The sequence below is a fragment of the Lemur catta genome, chromosome 1 (genome assembly GCF_020740605.2).
Source record: "Lemur catta isolate mLemCat1 chromosome 1, mLemCat1.pri, whole genome shotgun sequence".
NCBI lineage: Eukaryota > Metazoa > Chordata > Mammalia > Primates > Lemuridae > Lemur > Lemur catta.
Genome location: NC_059128.1, coordinates 256,061,831 through 256,087,806, shown reverse-complemented (window position 1 = coordinate 256,087,806; position 25,976 = coordinate 256,061,831). Strand labels below are relative to the sequence as shown.

At 35.9% G+C, this 25,976-nt stretch overlaps 1 protein-coding gene across 1 annotated transcript in view; it reads right to left on the bottom strand.

Annotated features, from left to right (window-relative positions):
• The window catches only part of LOC123649859, a 97,899-nt gene that overhangs the window by 62,033 nt on the left and 9,890 nt on the right, over window positions 1–25,976 (bottom strand). Inside the window, exon 2 of the mRNA XM_045568139.1 lies at window positions 14,128–15,249. Coding sequence (XP_045424095.1) covers window positions 14,445–15,249 — 805 coding nt within the window. The 3' untranslated portion in view covers window positions 14,128–14,444. The remainder of the gene's footprint in view (window positions 1–14,127; window positions 15,250–25,976) is intronic.

Sequence of the window (25,976 nt, the reverse complement as noted above, 5' to 3'; positions counted from 1 at the left end):
GGAGTTTGTAAATCAGGATCTATATCCAGCAACTATCATTAACTAGTTTCTTAAAAAAAAGAAAAGAAAAGAAAAAAAGCTTGGTAAAGACTATTAAGAAAATAGTAAAACAATGTAATAATTCACACTTAATGAAGTTATAATATGCCAAATATTGTTTCAACACTTTACATACATTAACTTATTTAACTTTCACAGTAACCTTCTCAAGTAGGCACTCATATTATCTCCATTTTACTGAAAAGGAAATAGAAAAGTGACATAACCTATCCAAGGTAATATGGCTAGCTGGTAGGGAAGCCAGATTTTAAATCTAGGCATTTTTGCTCTGAAAGCCCCTTCCCTTATAATCACTATGCTTTACTGAAAAGTACACCAATGAGAAAAAAATTAATCGACAAAACATTTAGCTCACTGTGTTGTTCCTAGGTTAAAAAGTACAAAACTTAGATTCTAGAAGATACCTAAATATCAGCTGGTTCAATACCTACATTTCACAGACAAAAACACAAACTTTCCCATGGCATGGTAAAAAGCTACTCAATGACGAATTTGACGTGAGCTATAACTTAGTCTGAATCCAAGTCATATTTTTCCCTTACTATACCACAGTTAGTCCATAGAAAAATCTACAAACTCCAAGCAATGGTAGACATCCAAATTCCTATCCAATCCATTTTGTAAGAGCCAATAAATACATAACCATTGAACGTCCCCATTCATAAATTACTTCTGAATTTGCTGCTGTACAACAGTGCTACCACAAGTTGTTTTAAGATTTTTAATTTTTTTTTTCAACACTAAGATGCAAGTTTGTGATATTTGGCAATTCAGGTATTTCTTCTTTCCAATTGTTCACTTTTCTGTTTCTAAAAGGATAAAATTTTACTCAATAATCAAAGGGAGTATTAATCTCTTCTATAACTCCCATCAAAGCAAAGTCAAGAAATTCATGATTCAATTTTATTCCCTGAATCACTTATTAATTCACTGAATTATATATGTGCTGACTGTAATTAATTAATTAGACACAGATCCCTGTAGTCTAAAAGTGAACCTAGATAAATATATGCAATACAGCATGATTGCAGGCAAGGACAGTTTTGTAGAGGGTGCCAGGGAAACAAAAGTACACCAGATCTACATTGGGTAGGTGGATGGGACAGCTAAGGCTTTCTGGAGGAGGGACACCTTAATCTGATTCATTAAGCCAAACAGGAATTGGGATGGGAAACAGGTAGAGGGAAAAGGACAGACAGGAAAGGGTCTAGACAGAGCATTCCCAAATGGAGCAGCATTTAGAAAATCTAGAGGGGTAAGAGGGTATTCACCTGGCTAAAGGTGGTTTCCTAATTAGGTAGATGTGTAATACAAGCCAATCAATAATTCTAAAACATCCAAAAACAAGGCATTGTCTCATAAGAAAATAAATGAAACATAACATTTCTATGGTTCACAAATAAGAAAGGGTCTTTATATGTAAAGGAATAGGGAGAAGAAATAGAGCTATGGTCCCAGGAAAAATAAAGACCTAGGCAAATTAGCTAATGCATTCCTATTACATATTTTTTAAAGCCTGCAGTTATCAACTATAGAAATAATTTCCAAAGAAATGTGGATATCATGGCTGCCCTTTCAAGTGATGAAGAATTCGTTATCATTGGCAAGCTATTTTGTCAAAGCATCAGATAATGCTTATCTTTAAACATGCCTCCTATGGACAAGGAAGGTTTCCAGCTTCAAATGAATCTGCTCTCCTTGCTCAGGGCACATTACTGCTCCTGACCTCTTCCCTGCCCATGCCTTGACCTTCTCCCTCCCAGACATTATCCCCTGCTTCATGCCTGTGAGCATCTCACATTATTCGTGAGCTGTAGCTCTAGAATTTAGCATGAGGAAGGCTGCCTCGATACATGTCTTACATCAGTAATGCTCCTAATAATCCCCAATGGGACTCTGCCATATTATTCCAACAGGATGAGTCTTCAAACACAAAAAGAAATTCCATGCATTTTACAGTGAAACATAATGAAAAATAAAAATTTCCACATTTAGGAATATTTTACTTAGATTTAGCAGGAAATGACCAAGGTTTTCTTGAGGAGAAGAAAAGAGTTAACGAAAGTTTCTCCATATATTTAGCTTTGCAATATATCTCAACCACCTAAGCAAATTACACCATTTCTACGTTTGCCTAAAGAAATTCTCCAAATGTTATTTTAGAAACATTTATGAATTATGCACAAGATTTCTTACAGAAACACATACATGCTCTTGAAAATTATGCAGAAATCAATATTTTGTAAATTAAATAACATTTTTCACTGACAAATTATTTCAGAGATGCTTTATTTTCATATCTGGTTAATATTCAATTGGTAATGATTACTGACCCTTTAGATTAAGTTTCTCTCCTGACAATATGTCTGTCAAATAGCTAATGATCTATTAATAAATAATAAAACAAATAAGGGACACCAGATTTTAGAAAGAAAACTATGACAAATTCTTGACCAAGATACAGCTTTCTTTGCAATTTCACCCACAGCCTCAATTTTCTTTGTTTTTATTTCTTCAAATTTCCTTATTGTATTTTCTTAATGTGTAATTCATATGCAACACAGTGGTGCTTCTCTTAATAGCAATCAGTAAACCTTTAGACTGTGTTGACAATTTCTCTTCTTATTCAAGAATGTATTTATTTATTCAGTTCACCAGGGATTCTTAGCTCATCAAAGGGCTTGTGGTTTTGTTTTCTTTGTTTGTTAGCTTTAGGACAAAAGAATAAACATAAACAGTAAAACTGATCACTTTACCTGGCTCAACAAACACAATTTGTAAAATGTAAATAGCTTCCAATAAAGGCAGGAGATTTTGGTTAAATAAATAAGCCATTATGTAAACATTTAACTAGTAACAATACAACGAAGAAGGGCAAACACCAGAAAACTACATGTTCTAAAACACTGAAGATAATAAAAAGTGAGGAAATACTGATGTATTTAGGGTAGAAATAAGCAGCAACAGATATGTCAGTCCTGTATAGGATGAATGGTGTAATAATGCAGCCCCAAAATATGCTGACCTGTGGACCATATTTGGTATGAGCACTTAATGTTATTATTATTAATTTACATTAAACTCCTGCATTCATCAATAGGGAGCTTGTACTTAAAAATATGGATTTATGCCTTCTCTTGAAAAATGTGAAAGTCCATCTGAAAGTTTGTCTACATTGAGACCATATTTATCTCTAGCAAGAACCAGCCAACTATTCCTTGTCTCTAATACAGGTACTTGCTTTCTAATACAGGCCCTACATAGACATTTCACTTTTTACCCATTATAAAACATTATCAGAAGAAAAACAATCTCAGGAATTCTGTTTATCTTCTCTGCCAAGAATTGGGGCTGTAGAAGAGAAAGGACAGTTCTTAGATAGTTCAGTGAGAAATAAAGGGGAAAAGATATGTAGTTAGCTTCTTAATACATTTTCAATCTCCTCATCCAGAAAAGCATTACATCCCAGGATATTGAGAGAAATTTTAGAGAAAATGAAAGATTTATTAAAAGGCTAGAAGAAAAGTTAAACATTAACTAAAAAAGAAGGTAGATTTCTCAAACTCAATCTTACACTTTCAAAAGCACTGACAAATAGATGTTAAAAACAATAACAACATAACCAAAGGAAATGAGTATTTATCAAATGGAGAAAATTGGAAGAAAATGGGAATCTTGTGCCTGAAGAATAGCAGGTTTAGAAAGAACATAGTAACTATCTTCAAAATATAAAAATGGTTTCATATAGAAACTAGACTAGATTTATTTTGGGTAGCTTTGGAGGGTAAAATCAGGGCCATCATGAAAAGATTTAGAATTGGTTTTCAGCTTAATATGAAGAAAATTTTTATAACAATTGTAAATATCTATGCAGGGAGGAGATAATTCCTGACACAGAAAGTAATGAGGAAAGGATAAAGACCATGTTCATTGTACTGCAGAAAGGGTAGAGGTAGAGAGAGGTAGTTGTCATTCTGAGGTACTATCCAAATGATTCTCTGATAGTTAATAATAATAACACATACAGCATTATATCTAAGTCTATGTATCTGTACACTGCTATCCATACCCTCAGAGAAAAATGCCAAAAGTCAAATATCTTAATCTCTAAGAATTAGGTCATAAAATTTATATTTATTTTACATCACCTTTTCTCCATTCGGTGAAAGCATTTTTTAAAAAAAAATTCCTTATTATTTTAATTGTCAAATAAAAAATTATATATATGTATGGTGTACAACATGATATTTTGAAATATGTATACATTGTGGAATGGCTAAATCAAGCTAATTAACATGTGTTATTTTTATGGTCTAAACATAGGCTCACTATGCATAGCTCTATGAAATCACCTATACAGAAATCAACCATTTACCATAAATTCTTTAATGATACAAGGAATGAACAGTTTTTTTTTTCTAATTTGTTGCCTGGTAAGTGAATGAAAGAATCAATGTGATTATTAAATAATGCACTCTACAGTATAACAGTGTCATAAGTGAAATTGTATAATAACCAATAGCTGTAAAGTCTACATTTTCAAGCAAATTGTGTCAGCTTTTCAGATCACCACTCCAGGATGTACCTCTCAAATACCTCCCCTAGCCCAAAAAATTATCTCCATTATTTCTCTCAACACTCTTTGGAACCCCACGAAGATTTTCCTGACTAAGTAAATCCCCTGACCTACCAGTTCCCCAAATGCAATTCCTTTGTCTTTTATCATGTCAAACACATCTTTCATTCACACAGTGCCAACAATTCACTTATATAATTCAACATTCGTTTTGTGGTCTGTATGTTCACAACTTGAATCTTGTATCAAAAGCTCTTACACATTATCATCTATGTCTAAAACAGTCTTTAAAGTGTCTAGAGCAACAAAAGTTAACAGCTGCTTAATAATAATTTTTTATTATTATCATGATTGATAGTAAGTAGTTTAATGAGGAATAAATAATGTTATTAAGCTCCATTAATAATAAACAAGTAGCATTAAATGAATGGCAAACTGCAAACCAATGGATGTACTGAAATAAATTTATTATGAAGTATATTTTAAGACAATGTCTTAATGATAAGAACCTAGGTCTCATATAACGGAGGGTTATAGATATGATACTGTTTTGATTAGTGGTATAGAGTAAGGAACTGGGAAAAAAGTCAATCATCATTTAAGTCTTAGGTAAAGTCACAAACTTATGAAAATAGACAGAAGAATATAAATATACAATCCCATCTATGTATTTTGAAATGATTTGGAAGACCACTGAGTTCAGCTGAGAAAATTATACCTAAGAAATTATAAAACAGTCATAGCAGAACTATATAAAGTGTAAGAAAAACAAAAGAATAACATTTCTAAAAGCAACTGTATTACTTGTGAAAGAATGTTGATTACAGTGCTGTTCTTAATAGATATTACAGACTCATGCAGGCTTCATTGGCAGGGATTATGTTAACCAATGCGAAATTCCTTCTTTGTTTTCTACAAAATATGTCATTGGAGGAGGACATACCTTTAAAGGAATGGTAATCACAAATTCTAACCAAGCTTCTCCTTAGTATGTGTTTATTATCAGTGACATCTTATCACCAAGAAAGCCATTTATTTTCAAGCTCAAAAAATGAAAACTCAAAAATCAGTTCCTGTAGACATTAGATCCCAGTGATACTATTTTCTATATAAGGAAAATCCCATTCCCTTAAAACTGAGCTATCACAAAACTTACTTGGTATTTACTATCTCAAATTTACTCCATGAACTGAACAGTGCTGAATTCCACTAAACCATGTTATGGGGTTGGACTTATGTTTCTGTGTTCCAGAATGTGTAATACCATGGGACAATCTTTTTTGTGGGTTATCATCTGGCAAACAGAAGAGAGGACTAGACAATAAGATATAAAAATCTAACATCTAAAAAAGAACTAAAATGGGTTAGCAGCACAATCCATTTCTCTCACAAAAAAAAAGCATCTTAATCTGTTCTATACACATTTTATACTATTTCATCTACATTCGTTTTTCTTTAAGGGATATGCAGCATGTCTGCATAATTATGAAGAGTAAGAATTCTGGAATCAGACAGGCTGGTTTAAAATTCTCACTTCACCACACGAACTGACTGACCATAGCCAAAGAGCTTAACTTTTCTGAACCTCATTTCCCATATTGATAAATAGAGATAATATTATAGCAACATATTCATTCCTAACATGGTTGTTTTATGTATTACGTAAGTAAGATAAGGCATGTTAGCACTTCACCAGGCAGATAACACTCTATAACTTTTAGGTTTTATCAATATTTCTATTATTACTAGATATATTATTATTGATGCCCAGTTTTCCAGGTTCAGTATATACAATTGGAGCTATATGGTATCAATCATCACTTTATTAATCACTTGGGCTTTTTTATCATGTAAAAATACACACACTCACACACATACAAATGCTCCTAGGAAGTGATGAGCTCCTAGGATTGAATGACCCATAATACTAGAAAAGACCAAATAACGTAATGGATTTATTTTCCTTTTTTACCACACCAAATATAAATAAAAGCTGTGCTTATAATGTTTGTATTCAATCCAAATCCATGGAGATTAATATTATAGAAATGATCTTGTCAGTGAATGCCTCTCTCATTTGCATAGATATCCAAATGAAGTCTTTGTCTCTCTCCTATTTTCCTTCTACACGTTTAGATTTTGGCAATATATTACTAACTTCACTAATTTAAGCAAGTTGTAGTTCCACATTTTATACCATATTGCTAGGAAACTTTCACTTCTCTTCAGATATGAGGGGGAAAAAAAACAGATGAGTTTTATCTTTCACAGCCTGTACAAGTGAGTTTACTTTATTCAGACAACTTGCTAATTGAATGGTTTGGAGACACTGAAATTACTTCTTAAATCAAGGAACTAGAGTAGTTTAAAGCTACCCAGAGGTGTGTAGGTAACATGTAAATGTGCTTTAACTCACTTTATGAGCAAGCAATATTTCATTGAAGTTTCAGAGTGATAAAGACTTTCTTTTAAATAAAACCTGAGTAAACAAAAACAGCTTTAGAGTTGCGCAACTAAAAAGTGTATATTTTATTTTTATAGAAAAGGGCTTGCAGATAGACATATTTCATCAGTCAAATTAAAAGACAGTCCATCATTAGTGAAAAAAAAACAGAGAATCACATGCTGAACTAGAAAATATAACAACATGCAGCCTACTTAAGTTTGCAGATCAAATTATGAGAGTCTGTATATCTCATTAGTACCATGTTGCCAAATGATCTTGAAACAGACATTTGTAGCCTAATTCACTCATTCTTTGGCCTCTTTTTCTTTTCCTACTACACCTGGAATTGCTAATGATATAAAAAAAAAGTCTTAATCACTTTAGTGGAGAGAAGCTAAAATCTGGCCTCTGTTTCCTCTTCTACTAAAATTCAGGAATGAATTTACCACATTGGTATATTTTTTTCCATATGTGTCATAAATTATGACCATACACAACATGCTACAAAGACCTTTATGGTTATATGAACACTGTCTCTCGTTGTGCTCATTGAAATTTTAAGTTAAATCAAGAGAGAGCATACACCTGAAATGACTTTTAAAGTACTAAATGGTCACATGTAAAAAAGTTATTACTCTTCAAATATTACTATTTCTCACATCAAAAGATGAACCTACACAAACTGGGGATACAAACTGGGTCTCAAGCAGAACTTTTCACAAATAATTTTAGGGGAAAGTTGTGAAGACTCCATGTTCCTTTCATGGCTGACCGCGGATAAGCTGTCTCTAGCTCCCAGGTTGTGTACATCTGAGTTGAATACTTTGAACTTGATACTTTCTGAAATCCAATCAAGAGCATCTTGGGAAAGTGTAACTGTGAGTGAGCTATTGCCAGAAGGCTTTATAAATATGTTTTCTAGCAAATCTTGCTCTACTTAGCTGGAAAACTAACACAATTTAAAAAATAGATCCCCAAAATGCATTTATTATTAGGAACGACTACTTCCTATATGCTGCATACAAAGCAATCACTTGACACAGAAAGACTACATTCCCACTTAACACAGAACCACACTACTCTGTTGACATTTGCTTGTATCCATTGATGGTGCTTTTAACGCTTCATTTAAATGTCAAACTAGGTGACAGGCATTAAGCCTATAGACAGACTATTTAGCATCAAATTTGTGATCCAAGAACAGTGTCTATAGTTGTTTACCTTCTATACACTTGCCCTCAAAAAATAAAATGAACCAATTAAATAAAATAAACATATTCTTTTCCGGCTCTAAGCCATGCACAGCTGTGAACACCACAGAGGTACTTCTCCACTTCAATAAAGCCTGAAAGATATGCACAGTCATGCTGTTCAAAATATTGTTTTATGTGTGGAACAACATTGTCATAAGATGTTTGGAAGCCAAGTAAAATCACAGAAGTAAGGGGATTTGTAGCAGCCTGTTTGGCTGAAGGGAATTGAGGCTGAGCTCTCCCATGAAGCAAGCAACATGACACCTTCCAATGTTAGAAATAGCCTTTTGGATGGTTAAAAAAAGAGAGAGAGAGAGGGAAAAAAAAAAAAAAAAAAACAGGAAAAAGCACAGAACTGGAGATCAAAGCTATCTTTCTCTTCACTGCAGATAAATCTTTTTTGCTTCCTCTTCTACAACAGCAAGATTGAAGGAAAGGGCTGAAAGTAGAAGGAGAAGGAGAAAAGGAAACCATGCTAATCCAAAATTGTAAAGAATGGAGGTAGCCTTTTGATCTCCCCAGGATGGCAACTTTATTGGCTATGCATAAGCAGTTTCCAACCAGCTGATCAACCAGGTATTAAGGCTTAACCCTTCCATGATCAGTAACCATGAAGTCAGTTATCTGTGAACAGCAGTCAAACAGAAGGCTCATCTACTATGAAATGATCACCAGCCCATACCCAACTCAGAGGGTAAGAGCAACCACAGGGGAAATGATTGTCTCTCCACAGGCTCTTCTGAATACCAATTATCTGCCTTGGGACTCAGAGCAAAATCTTTCCTCAAGTCTGCATCAAGGAGAATGGCATTCATCTTCCAAAATACAACTTGGAATCTATGTGCATCTGCATCACCAGCAGAAAATGTTTTGAATTACATTCAGTTTCCTCTGTTAAGCATGCCAGAAAATGCTGACATGACCAAGGCTGAATGTGAACTGGTTAGATGTAAACAATTGATTGTCTTGCCTGGCGATCTAAAAATAAGAGGCCATTTTCTTAATGACAGGAAAAATAATGCCTTCCTTCCAATTTTCCAAGTGTTCAAACCACAGTCTTGTTTAGGTAGACTCTTTTGGACAACTTAAGAGTTTTGGAGGCAGCTTGGTTCACGTCTCTGCTCATCCACATCTCCTAACTTCTCTATGATGTAGTTTCCACAACTATAAAGTAAAGGTAAAGTACTATTTTATAAGTAGCAGCACCTATGCCACAGCATGTAATACAAGCATTACATAAGATAATGGTGACTGTTCAATAAGTGATAGTCATAGCTTCATAGCAATAGTACTCACTGTCATAAAGTTTCTTATTTTACCCTAGAACTTGAACATGATCTCATCTTTTCACTTTACTTCCTTCTTTCAGATTTCTCATCTCCTGTAAATAAAAGTGCTATGATATAGAAGGTAACTATTTGGCTTTTTACTGCTTTGTATACACTGAAGAATCAATATTCTAAAGTCTTATTAAACATAGCTTAAAAAAACTATTCTGTCAATTCATTACAGATTTAAACACGTTTCAAATTGCTTTTTTGTTTTAAAAATGCAAAATGTCTAGTTCTTTATATAGTTGTTAAATATAGAGTATACACAACAGACATCAAATTTTCTGAAATCTACTTTTTGGATTTGCTTCTCTCCTGCTGTGTGTGGTCAGAGGGTGCACTTAGATATCACTGCTCTGTACTTCATTCCACTTCTGACTGTATTTTCATACTAGCTTGATTATGAATCTCAGTTTCTACTACACTTTTCCAGACTTCTGCTCCTGTTTTCTTTCTTTTTTTTTATTTTTCTTTCTATTTTTTTCTTTTCTTGCTTTTCTTTCTTTCATTTTTATGTGCCTTTCTTATTCCCAAATATCTTAATATATTCTGTAGATTACCTTAGGCCTAATTTTAAATTGAATGGTAACTTTGCTTTCCTTATTTGTTCCCATAAAAAATCAAGCTTGCAGTTTATATTTTTATTTACTTTTCTAAAAGGGTCAGAAGTTAACATGAGTAATACCTTAGCATCTTTCAGTAACACAGGTGATAACAAATGAAGACTCAATGATTTATGATCTTCATTGAGAAACTGTTATCTTAAGTTTCTTTTCAATCTTATTCCTGTTCCTCAGTTGTTTTAAATTACAGATATCTAGTCAACGTAAAAATGAAGAAATAAACAATTGTCATTGTTAGTTTGAAATTTAGCATTTTGCAACACTTTAACTAACATAAGAATATTTCATTTGTCTTAGCAAAGGTTAAGAAAAAACTTCAGGCAAACTTTCTGTTCTAAGACATTTTAACCATAAATATCTTACATGGCTGAGCACAGTTGCTTGCACCTGGGAATTCAGCTACTCTATAAGCTAAGGTGGGAGGATCACTTGAGGCCAACAATAGTTCGAGACTAGCCTGGGGAACATAGAGACTCCATCTCAAAATGGAAAAAAAAAGTCCCATTTTTTAGAGGGCCCATTATCAGGAAATGAAGATATTTTAAAATATATCATAGTACTCAGGTATGTATATTTAAAAACCATAAAAGTTATAAAGAAACTAGTCAAAACTTTTTCAAATTATCTTTGAATCTTGCCAGAAAGAGAGATGAAAGGAAGAAGGAAGGAAGAGAGACAGAGAGAGGAAGGGAGAGACGCAGAGACACACGAGGGACCCAGAGATACAATTGGGTCAAATAGTGAAACTTATGTAAAAAAAGTCCCTCTTCCCAAGAGAAAAAACACTCCTCTCCCCAACAAAAAAAAGGAGAGAGAGAAAGAAGGACAACACCAGTGAACTTCCACTTTATTTGAAATTCAGATCTCATCCTAAGTTGAACTGAAATTCAATTACTTTTTCACTTAAAAGCAAGTTTTATCTAATGGATTTGAGAACAGGAAGTCTACGAAGGAAAAATGCTTAGTACTAGTTCATGAGAGATCACAAAGATGTTTTTCAGGGCTATCCCTTCTGGATCCTGCCCCACCCTCTGCCCCTTAACCCCACCAAAAGTCTAGCTGTCCATAGAAAAGACAGATACACAAACTAACTAAAGAAATACACCTTAAAAATGAATTTCTAAAGAAATATCTAATTTTTCCAAATCTTAGTTTCCAAATCTTAGAATAAAAAGTTATACATTGTAGCATTAGGTTAATAAATAAAAGGCTGCAAAAAGCAAACACTCTGAAGCACAATACTCAATATTAAGTATGTCATCAACACACCAAAATGGAGTTTATAATCTGTTTAAAGAAAACTACAGGACTTTGTTAAGTTGGCAGCCAGTTAAATAAAAGAAAGAAAGGAAAAGAAAAAAGAACTGACAACCAATAGATGCTTTTACAGGTTAAATCTTGTTGAAGGTACGTTGTCCCCTCTGTACACTTTGATTTACTTAAGCTCACCACATTTCTCTTAAATACACTCCATTAACAAGTGATAGGCTGTGATCTTAGGCTTGAGGCAAGACATGAAACACAATCTTTCAAGAACTTCATTCATTCCTTGACCAGGTGTCTTGAGCACACCCAAGTTACCAGTTGCTTAATTGAGTTCTGTAAAGTTTTATTCAAATCTATAGCATTGCTTTGGAACAGAACACTGTCATGAGATCACCCTAGCAGCCCAATAATTTGACTGGCTTCCCAAGTTCACATCCACATCATGAGTGAAAGTTTTCAGAGGAATAATAAAAAGCTTCAGGTTAAATATGAGAGAGCACTTTACAAAGACATCTCTGTTGTAGAAATCTGGCAAACAAAGTAGATAAGCACACCTATAGGAAAAACTTAGGTTTACATAAATCATCAATGGCATAAATGGAAAATAAAATTAGAAAAATGATGGCCAGAAAATCAGTTTAGCTTTAAGATTATAAATATGTCTCATATCTATTCAAATTACAACCTTCAGATATTAACTGCTGATCAATTATTAAATCTGATAGGACAATACACTCCCAGATATTTCTCCCAAGTGAAGACAGAATTCGCACACTGACAAGACCGGCTTTCAGTGATGCCCTGTTAGTGTGATCCTATCTTTAATCTACAGCCATGATAAAATGTTCCAACATATACAAACTTAGCTCAAGCAGTGACTAATGACCATTAATCCCTCTATCTTCAGTAATCTGTTCCTCCAGTCATTTATCACAATGACACTTCACTTTACACACGTGAATAAACTTTAACCGAGAAGGTGAATCAACAGAAATTTCAAAGGTATCTGAAGCTGTAAATTAAACTAGGGAGAGACTCAGCAAAGAGCGACAAATAGAGAGATCAGACCTTAATGTTTCTGGTGTGCATGGATGGCTGGGGTGGGGAGTTAGGGGGCCATCCAATCACTCAGATATGCAAACAGAGAAAAGCTGCATTACAGGAAGGAGAAGCTGGAGATGGGGAAAGACTGCCCCAAGAGTCAGTTACATCCAATCATCCATCCACTGTGACAATGAGTTATCTGAGGTTGAAATCTGTTTCTGTTTTCTTCAAAGGAATAACAATTTAATAATTTTAAGAATTAGTTTAGCTGCAAATGTTCCTTGTAACTTTCATCCAAGAAAGCACATCTCATGGGCTAAAATTCTTTTAGAGTTTTTTGCTATCATTTGAATGACATGCATCATTTTTGTTCTTTCCTTATTTAATTAGCTATTTGCCTTAAGTAGATTTTTTAGTAAAAACAAACCATAACAACCGTTGACCACAAAAAGCTCACACTAACCTTCAAAATGCTTTCATAATTATGCAAATTGAGTGACTCTAACTTATAGGCCCTGATGCAACTTGAAGCTCAGTATTCGACTATAAAAATTCCCTGTGGTGCAACTGTGTGTGTGTGTGTGTGTGTGTGTGTGTGTGTGTGTGTGTGTGTTTAAGGCCTGAAATAGGATCCGTGATTGAAACCAGAATCTACCAAAAGGAAAGAAACAAAAGTTGAATCGTGGCTCAGTTCACCCATAGTATTATATAAGTTTCTTAGGGAGTGTAAGAAAACCTATTTTAAGTATAGATGCAATGTGCACTTTTATGTCAGAAGTATCCCGTTGCAGCATCCTTCCAACATTTCATATAGAGTTTCCGTACCATTTAATTAATCCTAAAAATCCTAAATTCAGCTTTCTGTTTTCCCTGGCCAATGAGAATTCCCAGGCAACTGTGCCCTTTCAGATACTTGCAACCGTCTCTTTCCCTAGGTAGGCAGCGGCTAGTTTCTACTCTACTCTAAGAAAGTTATTTCCTTAAGTTTCTTCAGAATCGAATTTAATTACAGACTTTGGTTACATAAAACAACTACTAATAACCCCTTGTGCTCGGAAGAGGAGGGGCGAATTGGAGGACCAGGTTCAGGAATCTTGGCGAGTTTCGGGGCCACAAGCTCCAGGGGCGCACATCTCCCTCCCGAAGAAACCAGCCAGTGGATATTCACTTTGGCTCATCCCGGGGGCCCAATCTCACCACCAACCGCTGCCTCCTCCCACCCTAGTGCTTCAGATGTGCTTTTGCCCAGAGTAATCTGGGCGTGCCCTGAACTTGGCGAAAGGCCCAGGTCTGCGAAGAGGCTTGGTGGGGTGCGGGGAGGGGGGGCGAGAGTGAGGTCTTTGGGGATGGGGAAGAGGGGACAATACCAAATGCGAACTGGGAACCTTTTCGCCTAAAAGTCCAGTAGGGATCGAGCCCCTCTGGCCTTAGAAGGGAGAAGCAGCCAAAATGCAATTCGGGGTTTGATTTTCAAAAGTGGAGAGGGGGCGGACAGAGAGATCAAGGGTGAAGAAAGACGCGGGGTTACCTGAACAGAGACATATTAATCCAAACAGGTAAAAGTGAGCAGGCTCCGCGATCATTGTCCTCGGGTAGATCCTGCATACAGTCTCATGCCAAGCCGAGGGAGTAGAAACGGGGTCCCCAAATTTATGAAGCCACACACCACACACACACTACACACAAAGGCTTAATATAAGCAACGTGGGTCAATCCTCCAGGAGTTTTCAGGGCAATTACTTGTCGACCTTTCCAGACGCTTGTCACTATCTCAGAGCCCTTTGCAGACGAGGAATTCCTAGGTTTGTCTTCTCCGGTCCCAGGATTTCCGAGGAGGAGGCTCAGTCAGACACTTCCAAGAACCATCCAAGGCGAACAACAAAGAGCTGAAGCAGAGGAGCAGTTGTGCCGTTTCCTGCCTCCACGGTCTCGCGGAGCCTCCCGGCGTGCGCCCCCACAGTGCGCGCCCGAGCGCCGCTGCGAGGGCAGGCGCGGCGGCTGCAAAGTTGGGGTGTGAGAGCGGATTAGGGAGGGCCCCAAAGTGCTTCTCCGTCTCCAAGTGAGCCCAGTCAGCAGCTGGCCACACGCAGCGGCGACAACGGCAGCCAAGGTAGCAGCGGTAGCTCCGGACGACCGGCTCGGGGTGCCGGGGGTGTGCCTGGGTGACTCCGCGCGCAGGGGGCGAGCGAGGGGGCGGTGCGGCGACAGCGGCTGCCTGGGCGGGCCCTTGTTCCCATCACTTGGGGGATGCGGGGAGTACTGGGGACAGCAGCAGGACCGCGGACCTACGCACGCTTTCCGGACGCCGCCAGCCCCGCAAGGCGCCCAACATCGCCCTCGGCCCCTCGCCCTCTGGGGCGTGCGCGCGACGCACCCCAAACTACGCTGGAGCCCAAACTTCCTGGGGGTGGCTGCCCGCACCCCTGGGCTCGTGGTAGCTGCAGGGAGGCAGCTCCCGGACCTCCCCGGGGCGGCGGAGGGGAGCGAGGAGGATGCTGCCGCGGGCGGGAGACGCGGCGCCCGGCTCTCCCCAGCTCCGCCGGACCGGCAGCGTCTGAAGTTTCCGCTCTCACGCTGCCTCTTCTCTGGCTCAGTTGCTTGCGGGTTTCCCCCAACGTCCCCGCGGCTCCCGGTTTCCTCCCTCTCCTGCCTGGCCCGAAAATACTTAAAGGGGCCGCGCGGTCCTTTCTGTACTTCACTCTACACTTTCCAGGTGCCTGTCAGGCAACTTCTGCTCCTTAATGTTTCCATCCATAAGCCGGGGTTGCCCGACTACGCCCTCAGGTGAGAATCAAATTGCTCAGGATCGGAAATCCAAGCGAATAAGAACTTGTCTTGTTTCTTTCGCCACCCCTGGCTCCCCTGCACCTTTCTCCAAATGGAACCTCCCAACCAAAGACTTCAAAAATCCTCCTGGTCCAGCTTAACCTCTTCCTTACCACTTCCAGGGATTGGAATGAACTCTCCAATAACTGTACCCTCACTCCCCACCCCATTACCATTTTTTTAAAAAAGTCAAGTTTGAGCAACAAGCCTTCAGGATAGGAGGCAGAATGAGAACTATCTATAATAGAATATATCAATAGATGAGCACTCTATTACAACAATCCGTCTCTTTTAAGCTGAAACTGTTGAGGGTCTTGTAGAAAGCCTATCCAGTTTGAGGGGTGCGGGGTTGGCCCATGGGATCTTTTCACTATGTTTCATATGAAAACCTCTCCTTCAACTCCATAGACTCTGCATATTGGAAAGTTAACAATGGGAAAGTAATTAAGGAAGATGGACAAATGCGAAAAACATACTTTATACTTAAGAATTTGCAGTTTCGAGAATCCATTCTGCATTTCAAAACCAAGGGCCATAGGCTTAGACGCCCAATATACCTGCCCAGAAATCCCAACCTACCAGTTATGAACCCTGTGGCCAGGTCTGTTTTCTCTTCTGAAAAATAAGGATTCTTGAGATATGTTATTGTATTAACAAATCGCACCCAAAGTAAGATAAACCTGACACATCTGATGGGCATTCATTTGTTCATTTCTCTTTCTTTCTGTTAAATAAGACAGTGTAGGTAAAACACCTAGCATGCTGAGTGCTCAATAAATGGTACTATTGGTACTTACAGCTATTACTTTTATTCATAAATTATTATCTACAAAGTTATGCATAATAATTTCCAAATAATTATTTGGTATCCAGTAGTATATACAAGAAGCTGCTTTCAGTGTTTGCCTTCAGAGAAGAGAATTGCACAATGGATGGGGGAGGGAAGGCAGATTTGTTCTTTTCTATATACTGTTGTGCCTTTCTATTTTTTTTTTAAGTGAGCACATTCATTGCCTAATGAAATATACAATTTTAAAAGCAAGTCCTACATTTATTTTGGTTGCCGCTGATACAACCAATGACCTTAGAGCAACATTTTGTGGAAACTCTGGCTAATAGTACCTATCTCTGAAAGTGAAAGATAGTTTAATCCTGAGAAAGCTGACTGAAAATTCAGTAAACAGGCTGGAGATAAGAATTCAAAGACTGCAACCAAAATCTTTTCAGCAATAAAACCAAGAATGTACAATCAAGGCTGACAAACATACATTGATTTGGTCTTTGTGAAAGGAAATTTAGTAAGAAATGGAATAGATCTTTTTCTTGTGTTCTAAGGTAAGATTCCCTAGTAATAGAAAATAAATAAATACTAAGTGTAGTACTTGAGAGAGCAAGAGAGAGAACAGTCCTTTAAATCTTCATATAATTTGAGTGCACTTTAAAGATTATGAACTTCCACTTAGTAAAGTATATATATTTGTAAATATGAAGTAGAATATGTATAAGGATTCCTATTGCAACGTTCCCCAAAGTAGATCTCCTGGCCTCTGGAAATTTGCTAAGATTTTTCAAGAACTCTTTTACCATCTACTTCATTGTCATTGAGCGGAAACCACATTAATACCATCTTTTATTTCTCAACTTCAGTAAGCAATACCCACCCAATTCCTCTATTCTACCCCTCCCTAGAGATGATATCACCTGGGAGTCAGCAGGATCTTCAAGAACTAACTTTTGATCGGCCTTCTAATAAGAACTATCATCACCAATTCAGATATGTTGGTCCTTTCTGTTTCTCCTGCCTCATCACCCAAAGTGTATGTTTTTCTGTCCATTATATCAGTAAAGGTGGCATCTACAGACAAGAACTTGTATTCAGAGGGCATTAGGAATTTATTACAAGTGAAACTCAAAGCACCTGAGAACTTTTGTATCTCCTTCCTTTTACTCACTCTTACCCCATGCAAACACTTAGTGAACACCAGCTGTGTACAAGAAACATTAAAGTGTGCCATAGGGGAAAGATGCAAATATAATGCCATTCATCAGGTCCTCGGTGCTCTTACTGTGGGGAGCTACACAAAGAATAGCCTACAGAGTGGAATCTGTCCGGAAAAAGCAAAAACAAAGTACCATGGGGTTAAATGACAGCACAGTACATTACTAGAGATGGATGGATCATAGCAACTTTGTCATCTTTCCACTTGTGCTCCTGAACATTAAATTATCTAGAAGAATGCATGAAATGCTCAATGTGTCTGTGTGAATACATGTGCAAATGTGAGCGTTCACTTGTGGATAGGGAATGTCCTCACAACAGGTCTTCAGGCAACTTGGGGGTATACAAGAGAACTCTGACTCATTCCAGACTGGTTGGGAGACAAAGAGCAAGGTAAAGAGAAAGTGCTTTAATTTGTACTCAGGAACTCAATTCTAAACACTATGATTGGAATGAGTGGTAGTTTCAAAAGTTCCCTTTAAAGAATTCTGGTCTCATTTGGAGCCTATGAAATTCAGAATCCCTAAAATTCAAGATCTCCCTGGAGAATTTTGAAGAAACCTGCAAATAATACATTCCAGGAGTTCCACTAATAGGGATTTTTTAATAGTCAAAATTCTCGAACAGGAATGATTGGGTTGCTCTGATCTGATTTTATCTTTCATAGAAGTAGCCACAGGAACTCAGGAAATAACAAAACTCCTAGGGTTTCTCCAGGGATTCCAGATACCACTTATTCAGATCAAGAGGAGCAGAGTAGAGTTCCTAAGGAAACTACAAACCAGAACATCTCTCTCTCCTCCCTTCTTAGCAAGAAGCCTTAGAATCAGACTGAGCCTGGGATGCAAGCCAGAAGTTCCAGCAGATCTGGCAAGAAGCAGCATAATATATCCAGTACACACCAGGGATATGTGCTGTGCAGGATACCATCCCTCAGGGCACAACAACTTGTTTAGCAATTTTTGCAGGAAATTGCTGAATAATCTTTGCAATCCTTGGTATCTAAATAGATAAGCTAAGATGAATATTTGAATATTTGAATATTTTCCTGAGTTGGGATATATAAGAAAAGTTCTATCTCAGAAAGTAACTAAAGTAACCCTGATAAAAGGAAAGGAAATTCACGTTTGTTGGAACACCTACTATGTTTCAAGAAGCCAGATCTATTTAGTTTCTTTCAAATGTACACGCCTTGCATTTTAACAGCAGTACTTTTGTTTGTTTGCTTCTGTGTTATTTAGAACATATAATTATGTGCTCCAAACCAGAAATCAGAGGGAGAAGAGAGTCCCTGGGTTATTTACCTTCACTTACTTAAAAACTTAAGACACTGTAAGTGGGGCCAATGTTTTTAACACATTGTGAAAATACAGTGAAAGGGTCAGCTGGAACCCCGTTGGTCCTACCTAATCATGTACTCCAGCCTCACTAAGCTCTCTAAGGCTCATAAAAAAACAGAAACTATGCTATACTTAAGTTTGCTGTGGAATTACTGTGACTGTGCATTTTATCATCTCAACATCTTGGGCACATCGTAGATGTCCTAAAACTAGGCGCTACACTGCTAAGGTTTTTTGATAGAGCCTAGGACCTTAAGTATTAGCAACAACGGGTCTCACTAGAATTTCCTCCGTTTATGTTAACAGATGGTTCCGTTTTTTAAAGATAAAGGAGAGGCTACAGGAAATTAGTATTAATTGAGGGCACTGTTTGGGGCCCGTTACAAACATTATCTGATCTAATTCTCCCCATGATCCAGTGAGGTAGTAGTAGTATCCCAGCTTAGAGATGATGTTAAGACAGTAGATAATTAACTCAAACTTCAGAGGCCCAGAAGCTATGGAGCTTATATTTGAACCCAGCTTGTTTTGAACCAAAGCATATGAGAAAAAAAAGTTCGATGGTAGGATAGGGTTGGAAGACTGAATTCAACATATTTAAGGATTCCTCAAAGTCTTTAATATGGACATAAGCATTGTGAGTCCCTAAGGAGGGACGGTTTTGAGACATCTCGTCTTTTTAGTACATTGCTCAGTCTACAGCATGCTACCACTGTGGTAATATCTCTAACACCCGACACCTGAAAATTAAGGTCTTCGGCTTTCCTGACCAAACTGCTTATGGTAGTTACTTGGCAGAAAACTTATTTGTGTTAAAATGAGCAATGCAATACTCCTTACTGAGAAAGACCATAAATTGAAGTAACTGCCCTTCTAGGTCATTCTTCACAGAGCAGCCAGAGGGATCCTGTTAAATCTGTGACAGATCATGTCTCTTCTCTACCCAAAACCCTTCAGTGATTTCTCATCTTATTTCAAGTGAGAGCCCATGTCTTCCCAGAAGTCTACAAGGCCTAACATGAGCTGGTCCCCCATCCTTCCCTGACATCATCTCCTCTTACATTTACCTGCCTTTTGCTCATGTTGTTCTACCGCAATAGCCTTTATGCTGTTCCTAGAGTGAATTAGACAATGGCTAGCCTCAAGGATTTTGCACTTGCTCTGTCTGGAATAATTACCTCCATAAATCTGCAAACTTACACTCTCCCTTCTCTGAGGTTTTTATATCATCAAACCTCAGAGAGGCTTTTTCTGACCACCCACTTTAAAATTACATTCTGATACAATACTTCCCATATCTCTTTCTTGCTTTGCTTAGTTTAATTTAGTTTTGTTTTTTCCTGAGTCTAGAGCATTATCCTCATATTTTCTTACTTATTTTATTGGCTGCAACCCTCCTCTTTGAATGTTACATGAGGCCAGGGATTCTTGACTGTTTTGTTTACTTTTACATTCCCAGCATCGAAAAGTTCATGGCACATAGTAGGCACTCAAACGTTTGCTGAATGCATGAATGAATGAATGACTCATACTTCACTGTTAATGTATTTTTTTTGAAAAATGCTTCTTTATTGAATCCATTTCTATAGTTTTGAAGTTTATTTTCTCCAGTATATAGTTCAAGCATTTATCTACTTCAACTAACAGAGAACTAACACTGACTACCACTCATGTAGCTGATGTTTCAATGGACTTCAATGACTTCAAAATCAAGGTTCTAACTAAATAAGCACACACTTATTTAGGTCAAGTTATTTAGGACCAGGGAGATCGAAACCACTGACTCAGTTTAAATACATAACATTCAAGCTAGAAGCAACCTTCATGATTAACTTTCATAAATAAGAAAACTGAAGTCTGAAGAGACTGATTTTTTTTCAGAACACTCTTTTGTTAGCAGTTTACTGATAACGAGAACGCAGTCCTCTACGTTGCTAGAGAACATTTCTTTCCACAGAATAGTTAATCTCAATGTTTGATCAAGATTCTCTACTTTTGGAATATTTACATCATTATATATGGCACAGTATAAGATGTATTTATATTATATAGTGCATTTCACATATTTCTGACTCATCATCAGGAATCTAGGAACTATGTTTTATAGTTGATGTTATTTCTGTATTTCCAGTTCCTAATACAATAAAAATAATAACAACCAACATTTACATGACATTATGTGTTTGAAATACTATTCTAAGTACTTTGTGTGTTCTAACACATTGAATTCTCAGAAAAAAATTATTAGGTCAATTATTATTATTATCCTGTTTTATACACAAAGGCCAAGCATGGATTTGAACCTTGGCTGTTTGGATTCAGAGCACTGGCTTTTACCCTTACCCACACAGTGAAGTGCAAATAAAAGTTGTTGATGAAAGTAACGTAACTTTGACAGATTCAGGTCTACCTGGAAAAAGCTATCAGTGTGTAAGTTTTGTTTTGTTTATTTAAAGATCTAGTTTCATTTGGGGAATCAGTACAAGTAAGTGACTCTGAAGTATATGCGTTTGTAGTTCTACTTCGATATGAACTTAGAAGCTTAGATATATCTTTTTTTATTTCATGTCTAAAATGTTCAAAATGGTTTTATATTTCTTTTAACTCTAGTAAGAGGGCATGAAAAAAATATTGCACAAGTTTGTTAAGACATTCAAAGTATATTGGAAAACATAAAGATATATATATATATTTATATCTTACCAAGGGATTTGTTGTCTTTTGGTTTCTTCCAGATATATCTGAAACCAAGCATATACTATTCTAATCATGAATTAAAATTCTCTGAAATTGGGATCATAGTTACCAGCTGCACAGCTGAATGACACACTCTATAGGCTTACAACTTGAACACAAACTATTTTGTAAGTAATTTACATTATGCTTAATTCTGCAGATGTGTTCTACAAAACTGTTTAGCGTTTTTGGATTTTCATTGCCTTTAAAAAAATCCTTTCAAGAAATGTTTATAGGATTGAGGTACATATATTGGGATTTATGTCTTATTTTGTACATTCATTATGTTTAGACCCACCTGCTGCTTTCTTTATTGTGAAGAACATTTTACTTAAGTTTTAGCAGTTATTTTAATCAGTTCATTAAAGAAATATTATGTTAATTTGAAAATATCTTGAAATTCTACTACAGTTTCCTATTTAGAGGTTATTTTCTGGTACGTAAAAAGTAGGCCTAAATATTTAATGTTACACTGACTTAAGAGAAAGGATATCCAAGTATATCATAAATAATGATAATAGCAATAATGAAGAATTCATTAAATTATAATATCAGATTATTTGAAAGTTATTTATTTTACAGCTTACTTACTTACTACATAAGAGTACTTCTCTCTTATGGCTTATGGAAAAATGACTTCACATTTGAGAAACTAAGTTGGGACTTTGGAATTTAAATGCTGCCTGGTGTGATTGAGAACTGGGATTTTAAATATGGAGGTACTCATTCTTGTGGGTAAATACTGAATCCATATCCTACAATTGTCACTGAGAAACAAACTGCTGTTGAAAATTGACATAGAATATAAACTTACTGTCCTAACAACAAGGATAATTATATATTTTCCCAAGAGTTTAATCACCCCTTCTCTAATATCCTGGCCATGTTCCAAGAGAAATCATCCAATTCCATTATTCTAACTAAAAGTCTTTGTTGATTTGATCTAATCTCATCTTCTCAATTTCCTATCATTATATATACTCCTTTAAAGCTGCTTTATTACAACTAGAAGGTAGAATTTCACTGTTACAGTATGTATCTTATTGCATTTATGTATCATATGAGCATCTGAAATAAAACAGATGTTTGTTGAAGCAAGTAAAATAACCTTATCACCGAAAATACCATACAAAAATTATTCTGTTTATAAAAAGATTTCTAAGTATTACTTTTTACTTACAATGTTTTAAATGCAAAGTAAAAATTGTTTTACTAATTTAGCATGTTAATACTTTGATAAAAATATTGGTAAGAGTACACACTAAAAGTAATGTGGTTACATTTTTATATTCAGATGCTAATTGGTTCGAATGAGATTTTAATTATATTTCTTGACAAGATAGAAGTAATATAGTTTTAGAACATTTGGAAAATACAAACAAAGCAAAAATTTACAATAATTCTCTCAGATTTAATCACAAATGCTATCAACATTTTATTATGCATCTTTATTTTTACTCTACATGTAAAGACTATTTTTCCTATAATGTGGGATAATAATCTATGAACTGATACAAAACCTACATTTTTACTCAACAATGTGTCATAAGAATTTTTTCTATGTCATAAAATATTCTTCAACACCATCATTAAAAAAGAAAAATAGAATTTGATCACATGAATACGTTAAAATATGTGTAACTAGTCTCCAATTGTTAAATATTTACCTTATTTCCAATTGCCACTAAGGTGTACAGAATCTGATTTTTAAAGTCATGTTAGGATATTGTCTTGCTACTTACATTGTTAGTAAATTTCATTTTGTTTATAAGTATTCTGTTGAAGCAATACATATTTAACACAATTTATTACGTTACTTAGTTGTTTAAAGTTATTATGCAGATTGTTTATTCAAATGATTTAGAACCAACATCCATAAGCGGTAAAGATCACAAATAACAATGGAAAACTATAGATAATTCGTAACAGCTAAATTTCCCTGTTTTTTCCAATAGCATCATTACATGTTTGTTCAAGGTATGTCTTTTTCTTTTCACTACAACTGATTAATAAATGAAAATGTTTGTTCTTCACAAGTGTGCTTGAATTTCACAGGTCTTGTGTTTCACACCAGAAAGTAAACACTTTTCTTTTAGTAAGAGCAATAAATCAAGACATAAAGGCTTTTCCTAAATAGTTACCTTTGGGAAAAAATATATAAACTTAAGCATAGTTCATTATTTCACTAATGTTTTTTTTTTCAGCTGGGAGGGTATATTGTTTAACATTTGGCTATCGTAATTACTGACAGTGATTATAATGTGACCATATAAAAATACTAGTCTAAAATAAGAGTTAACCTAGATGTATAATCTTATGTGCACCTAGTTTATCCAAATCACATTACTTTGGCTAACACCTATTTCTTGATTTTCTTCTAAATGCCATGTGTGGCTTATTATACAATAGGACTTTGAAAAATTTAATTATACTCTTTTTCCTGGTGAATTAGGAACCATAAAGTTAGGATAATTAAGAAAGGACATCAACTCCTACATTAGATGCTTTACTGATTGAAGAGGTAATGTCATTATTTCTTGAGGTTAGTAATTTTATTACTTTTTAAAAATCAGATCTGGAAAATCCATTTGTTTTAAATAATTGTGAATATTTGTCAGTTTAGTTTAACTCATACTGCAATGTACAGAACACTTGGCAAAGTCTAATTAATCAACCAGATTATCCACTACATTAAATTTTTCTGATCTTGCTCCCCTTCATGTTTCCCAAGAATAAGAATACTGTAAAAGATGTTACTGCATGTAAAGATGTTTCTTTAGACATAGGTATCTTTCCTAGAACATCATTAAATATGTTTTCCAGGTGTAAGCTATGTGATTAATGTAGGAGAACCCAGATTGAAGAACTTGCCATTTAGCTCACTCAGACTTCCCCTGGGTAACTCCTATTTATATTGTAAGTCTCAGATCAAAGTTGATGGACACACTTGAAGCTCTGACTCTGGTGGGACAAAGGCAATACATGTAACCTAAACATTTGTACCCCTGAAATATGCTGAAACATAAAAAAAAAATTAAAAAAAAAAAGAAAAGCCTACCTAGACCTGCCATTTCCAGCCTTCACCAATAGGTCAGATTTCTTTGTGACATGGTCCTAGAACAACTTCAACTAGATTTCTCCATAGCTCCAACCACAGATAATTGCTATAAAAATGTATCTTTTAAGCCTGCCTCTTCTGTAAGTCTTGTAAACTCCACAGTGGCAGTACTGACTTCTTACTTGTTCACCAATGGTATTTTAGCTCTTACCAACATTGAGCATGGTTTTGTGCTTATAATTCAGTATAGTATACTGTTTTGAAAAATACTTAGCCAGACTGAAAGAAAGAATAAGAAGAAAGTCTACATACGGATTGCAGATATCTGGGCATTCACACTTTTTGCATTTAATCTAACTATTCATTTCCTAAAGGAAAATAGGCAATTGCTAAAAGGTTTACTTTATTTCAGTGTTCGCAACCTGGGGTGATTCTGTCCTCTCTCTATGACACCACCCCACTGACATTCTGCAATGTCTAGAGATTGGGGTTGGAGTGAAGGGAGGTGAGGAGTTGCTACTGGCATCTAGTATGTAAAGGCAAGAAATTCTGCTAAACATCTTACACTGAGCAGGACATCCCCTTACCCACAACAAAGAATAATCTGGCCCAAAATGTCAATCATGTCAAGACTGAGTAACTCTGCTCTAGTTTAACTTTAATATATGTTGATGGATGTTTTTGTTTTTGTAAGGATTATATAAGATAGTGGGCATGCATCTTATGAGTGGGGTACAGTTTCATTCTAAAGTTATTAGACAAGCTATGTTGTACCTATCGTACAAGATAGTACTATAAATATTATAAAATCCTATACAAATATCCCCAAAGCATTATTAAATGCTAATATTAATATATCTTCAAAAGCAAAATGTAATTGCATTCTTTTAATAAATTGCCATCTACAGTTTATATAAAATGCATCTTTTCCTGAAATATTATTTACTTCCATGCATACTTGGATTCATTGGAGTAGGAAAGCTGGTATGTGAAGTAAGGCAGAATGCACAGTTGAGTTGGCACAGACTCTTAACCAGATATGAGCTATTGAGAGTTAATCAGAAAACTTTTCTTATGGTAATTTCTAAATGCTACCAAACCTTACCTGATAGAATGAGGACAAACTTTTGCTTTTGTGTGGATGTGGCTTTGAATGAGTATATAATAAATGTAATCTGTTGGTATGTTTCAGAGTATTGATAGTTACTATTGATTTATATAAGTACTTTTACTTATATTTCTCTAATAAAAAAACAGATATATAGCATACTATTCATTTTCCAGTGAACTACATGATAAAGGAAGTTCTCAGGCAACTTAGAGTATTTGTTGTTTACTTAAACTTTGCTCTTTGGAGCAGGAAAAATAACAGGATTAGGTGCCTATGTAGAGTAATAATGCAGTGTGATATTTGTTTC